At 46.9% G+C, this 5,106-nt stretch overlaps 1 protein-coding gene across 1 annotated transcript; it reads left to right on the top strand.

Annotated features, from left to right (window-relative positions):
• Positions 1-27: 27 nt before the first annotated feature.
• Positions 28-3,830, top strand: PAQR3 (progestin and adipoQ receptor family member III; the record flags this gene model as incomplete). Its single annotated transcript, XM_008943420.1, has 5 exons — positions 28-189; positions 1,066-1,221; positions 1,660-1,857; positions 3,289-3,379; positions 3,688-3,830. Coding segments are annotated over 5 exons (750 nt in total), but the record flags the coding sequence as incomplete, so codon positions are not given.
• Positions 3,831-5,106: the final 1,276 nt, after the last annotated feature.

Consider the following 5,106-nt stretch of genomic DNA (forward strand, 5'->3'; position numbering starts at 1 on the left):
CGCCGCCCCATCCTGTCTCCCCGCAGCCTTTTCATCCTTTCTAACGAGACCGTCAACATCTGGAGCCACCTGCTCGGCTTCATCCTCTTCTTCACGCTGGGTATCTACGACCTGACTGCCGTGCTGCCGGCGGCCGGTGCCTCCCGGGAAGACTTTGTCATCTGTTCCATCTGCCTCTTCTGCTTCCAGGTGGGGGCCGCGCTGGGGAGCACCTGCCTGGAGGAGAGCATGAAGTGCCGTCAGGGAGCTCTGTTTGAGCTGCCCAGTATATAGAATAAACTGGGGAGACCTGAACAGAGCTGGCACAGAGGAGAAAGCAACTGTGACTAACAGCTAAATTGTCCAAGGCCAAGTAGGCCAACCGTGACCTGGCTTGTATCAGAAATAGCATTGCCAGTGATCATCCCCCTGGACTGGGCACTAGGAAGACCAGCCCTTGAATCCCAGGTTCAGTTTTGGGCTACTTCCTCCAAGAAGGACCTTGAGGGGCTGGAGGGTGTCCAGAGGAAGGCAAAGAAAATGCAGAAGGGTCTAGAGCACAAGTCTGGTGAGGAGTGGCTAAGGGATGTGGAGTTATTGAGCCTGGAGCAAAGGAGGCTTAGGGGAGACTTTTGGCTCTCCATAACTCCCTTGAAGAAGGTTGGAGCCAGGTGGGGATCAGGTTCTTCTCCCAGGGAACAAGCAACAGGACAAGAGTGGACAGCCTCAGGTTGTGCTGGGGGGGGGTGTTGAAGTTGGATATTGGAAATAATTTCTTGCCTCAAGGGTTGTCCACCCTAGCCCAGGCTACCCAGGGCAGTGGTGGAGTCCCCATCCCTGGAGGAGTTTCAAAGCTGTGGAGATGGGGTGGTGAGGGACATGGTTTAGAGGTGATTTGGCAGTGTTGGGTTAACAATTACATTAGTTTCTGTGGATTTCTGGCAGGAATCCTGACAGCCCACACCACCTTCCGCTGCAGGACCTGTGGGGAGTCAGTTGTGCACCCTAAGCCTTGGTGTTTCAGCTCAGTATGCTGCCTGCTAATTTTGAAGAGATTAATGAGTCTTTGTTTGACCATTTGTGTAGGTCTGTATGCTTTGCTCAGTAGGATATCATCTGTTCTGTTGTCACCGCTCAGAGAAGACCAGCCGACGGTGGATGGCGTTGGATTATGCAGGAATTTCCATTGGTATCCTGGGCTGCTATGTGTCCGGCGTGTTTTATGCATTCTATTGCAGTAACGTAAGTTTGAAGCACTTATTCTGGTAACACTGGGTTCCTGTGGTCTCGCTGTCGGCGTTCCCATGCTGTAGGAAGGGGTTCACTGCAGGTGTACAAATAGAACATTAGTCAGGAGACAGAGGTGGAAACTGAAACAAGGTCCTTCCGACACCAGCAGAACTCTGCTTGCTGCAGTGATAGGCAGACTGAGGTTTTCCTTTCAAGCTGTCCATCACACATGCCTCAAGAAAATACTTGCATTTATACAAAGGCAGGGTAGGCTTTACAGGCCCCACCTTTGTCAGGCTCGTGAGGCCTCCAACCCCATTGTTTGCATCTGCAGCAGTGGCAGGAGGTCAGATGTACCCTTACTTTTAGTAATGTAAATTTTCAAGCCACAGTTTACTTTTACACCTGATGGGAAAAGCCACAAACTTGCTTTTGTTTTTTCTTCCCCAGTACTGGCGTCAGGTATATTTAATCACTGTGCTGGCAATGATCTTGGCAGTATTTTTTGCTCAGATTCATCCCAGTTACCTCACGCAGCAGTGGCACAGACTGCGCTCCATCATCTTTTGCTCAGTGTCCGGATATGGAATTATTCCCACCATCCACTGGGTTTGGCTCAATGGTGGCATCAGTGCATCCATTGTACAGGTAAAAGAAAAAAAAAAGGGGAAATTAGATTCTCTGTCGCTTTTCACTTGCCATCTTTCTTCAGTCCTCTTACTGTTGGGGAAATGAGGGGGAAGCAGAAGGAATTAAAATCTCTTTAAGCACAGAAATCTTTCAGACGATAGGATCTAAAAGCAAACAGTTAGGCATGTATTGAAAAGCAGTAAGCAGGTTGAGTAGGTAAATCTATTTTGCTGATGTAGAACTACAGCATGAGGAGGCAAACTGGTCGGGTGTGATGCGTGTCCCTGCCTGTGGGTCAGAGATGTCTGTGTGCATGGGCGAGGGGTGGGAACACCACAGGAAGCTGTTTCCCAGGCTGCTCTGTGCTTCAGGCTGGCAGCCTCCACTGCCCCAGAGGAGAGAATGGAACCAGGAGACACTGATGGGATGATTATCTGCTTCCTCTTCAGTTCCCTGGGTTGGCAGCAGAAATTGGTATTTGCCTGGTCAGCCCTCCGTCTCTTGCACAACACTCATTTAACATCCCTACAAAGCGACTGAACTCTTCCTGTTCTTGTTTTATGGCCCATAATTGTGCTCTGAAGCACAAGCAGAACAGCACAGCTCAAGACAGTAAAGTGTGCCCCAGTGTGAACTCCCTGCAAAGCACTGCAGTGACCAGAGCACATCACTGTGTGGAAGAAAACGTTTCCTCTCACAGTGAGCAGTTGTAGACTGGTCTTGCTGGAGGATGTGTCACCTGGGGTTGCCAGGTTTAGCCCAGGGCCGCTGTGGAACAGCAACACATGAATATATGTAGTTGTTAGGGCACTAAACACTGGCCCTGTCCTGTTTAGTCATGGACCTCAGGGCTCAACAGTAGTTGTCCTCTTATGTCTTCCCCCGTTTAGTGTCTCCTGGTACAGCAGAAAGGGAGGCACGGTACACATTTTGTGTCCAGACTACAGAAAAATGCTCCTCTTCTGGTAACAAAAGTTTCTGTTAAAGAAAGCAAAAAATAAACTCGTGAATGGGCTGCTTGATTACTTACCATCCAGTGTGTAGCACTCCTGTGGACTTGGGTTCTAGCAGCTGCAATTCCAGACAGTCAGTGAGGGTTTGCACAGAAGTGTCACTTACCCCAGCCATTCTGTGTGAGGTCAGTGTGTTGGAAGATGTCCTCTCACTAACAATTTCACAACTGCTGCAGGCTGTACAGAAACACTGAGTGGCTTGTGCAGTGAAGCAGAGAAGTCATGATAAAACAAGTTTCTTCCCATTCATATTTTCCCAAAGTGGCATTTCCTTCCCCATGGGATTTTGTTCATTGGTAATAGAGGAGGTGAAGCAAGGATCACTTTTGTCATGTCTTTTTCTTTTTTTATTTTTTTCCCTTATTGAGGACTTTTGTTTTTTTTTTTCCTATTTTTACCTTTTAACAGAATAGGAGGGCTTCCTTTTCTTTTGCAGGAGTTTGCTCCACGTGTAGTTGTCATGTACTTCATCGCTGCTGTAGCTTTTCTCTTCTATATTTCCAAAGTTCCAGAAAGATACTTCCCAGGTAGGAAACTCTCTTCTGGGTTTTTTTTTTTTCCTGCAGTTAAGCTCCCTGCGGTGTCACAGTCCTTGCTGTGAGTCCTGAACTTCCTGTGAGAGAACAGGTTGTCCATGTTCCAAGTGAAGTATTCTCATATAAATGTTACATGTATTGCATCAAAAGGTGGCAGACAACTTCCCATTGAGTTCATTAAAGAACTTTTACTGCCTCTCTGTGAGCAGAGCATAGAGTTGAGCTTTGGAGGAGACCATCTGCTAATTGCACGAGCTGAATTTGACAACTTCGCCACTTGCCATATTTCTTTCCCCCAGGCCAGCTGAACTACCTCGGATCGAGTCACCAAGTCTGGCACATCCTTGCAGTGGTGATGCTTTACTGGTGGCATCAGTCCACCGTGTACATCATGCAGTACCGGCACAGCAAGCCCTGTCCTGAGTACAGCCCAGATTTGTGAGAGAAGGTACAGCACTTTATGTGTCATGCTGTCATTCCTACTGTCATGCTTGTAGGAGTAGGGTACTCAAACCAGTATAGGGTTAAACTGTCCTGGTTTTAACTTGTCATGAGTTTCAGTCAACCTCCTTAATTAGCTTCCACAAAGAAAATGCTGATTGATGCAATATTTGCTGTAAATAAAACGTGGATGTTCGGTGCTTCACTCCTGTCTGCTGCTGCCTTGCACGAGGCTGCAGTACCCTTGAGCTGAGGCTTAGAGCAGGTGTGAAGATTAGAGCACATCTGCAAGATCCCTTTCAGCTCTGATTTGCAGTTGCAATAAGCTTTAAGCCATCATTAGTATTTGTTCCAAATAAGTCTTTTTCTTAGGCTTCTGTTAGGTTTTCAGCCTGCTAAGCTAGGATCTGCATTTGGTGGAAATTAGGTAAGAGTTGATAACTTGGTATGCATATTAAGTGACTAAATTTCTTCCCCCATTGTACTTCAGAGGCCCTGGAATGAAATTTCTGGCTTTGAGGGTCTGGATCTTACCCAATGAGCTGAGCTATGAAGTTAAGCATTAAGGCTGTTCCTTTTCTGACTTCTGGACTACTAGCTGCTTGCTGGGAAAAATGCTTTTGAAAAAAACCAACAGCATTTGCTGGGAGCTGACAGACAGAGCCTGGTCTGCAATCCAGTACACAACAGGTCCTCCTGGAGAGGGACACGGGAGAGGTGGGCTCTGAAACTCAGCATTCTGACGGCAGCAATATTTTTTTGCTTGGTCAACACGAACAACAGAAGTAACTGCCCTTGCTGAGTTAACAGGCCCATAGTCCAGGTTTTCAGGTTTTATTCAACTGCATAATTTAGAAACTGCTCCTGACTGGGTGCTTGTGAAAGCTCAGTAGCTATGGAGCCTGCTTTTGGATCTGATCACAGCGATACAGCGCGTTGCATTCTTCAGAGTCTGCCTGATGCCCTTATACTTCAGCGTCAGCACAGTAACATGTAAAATCACATCCAGTGGACCCCTGTAAACTCTTCTGGACGAGTTCTTTTCCTTTTTGTGGAAGATAGGATCACATCCTCCACCATGGCTACAACTTCAGCTCAGAACTTAAAACTGTCTCCCTCAACATGGGTAGTGCCAGTACTTCAAGAAATTTCTCTAAGTCCTCTCAGCAATTTAGAATCAGTATTCTAAAATATTTCAGGAGTAGCACTAAGCCCAAGTGTTCTGTTTTGGTATTATCTTGCAATCAGCAGCATCAATAAGATTTTTACATTACAGT

Source organism: Merops nubicus, unplaced genomic scaffold (assembly GCF_000691845.1).
Source record: "Merops nubicus isolate BGI_N331 unplaced genomic scaffold, ASM69184v1 scaffold11527, whole genome shotgun sequence".
Taxonomy (NCBI): Eukaryota; Metazoa; Chordata; class Aves; order Coraciiformes; family Meropidae; genus Merops; species Merops nubicus.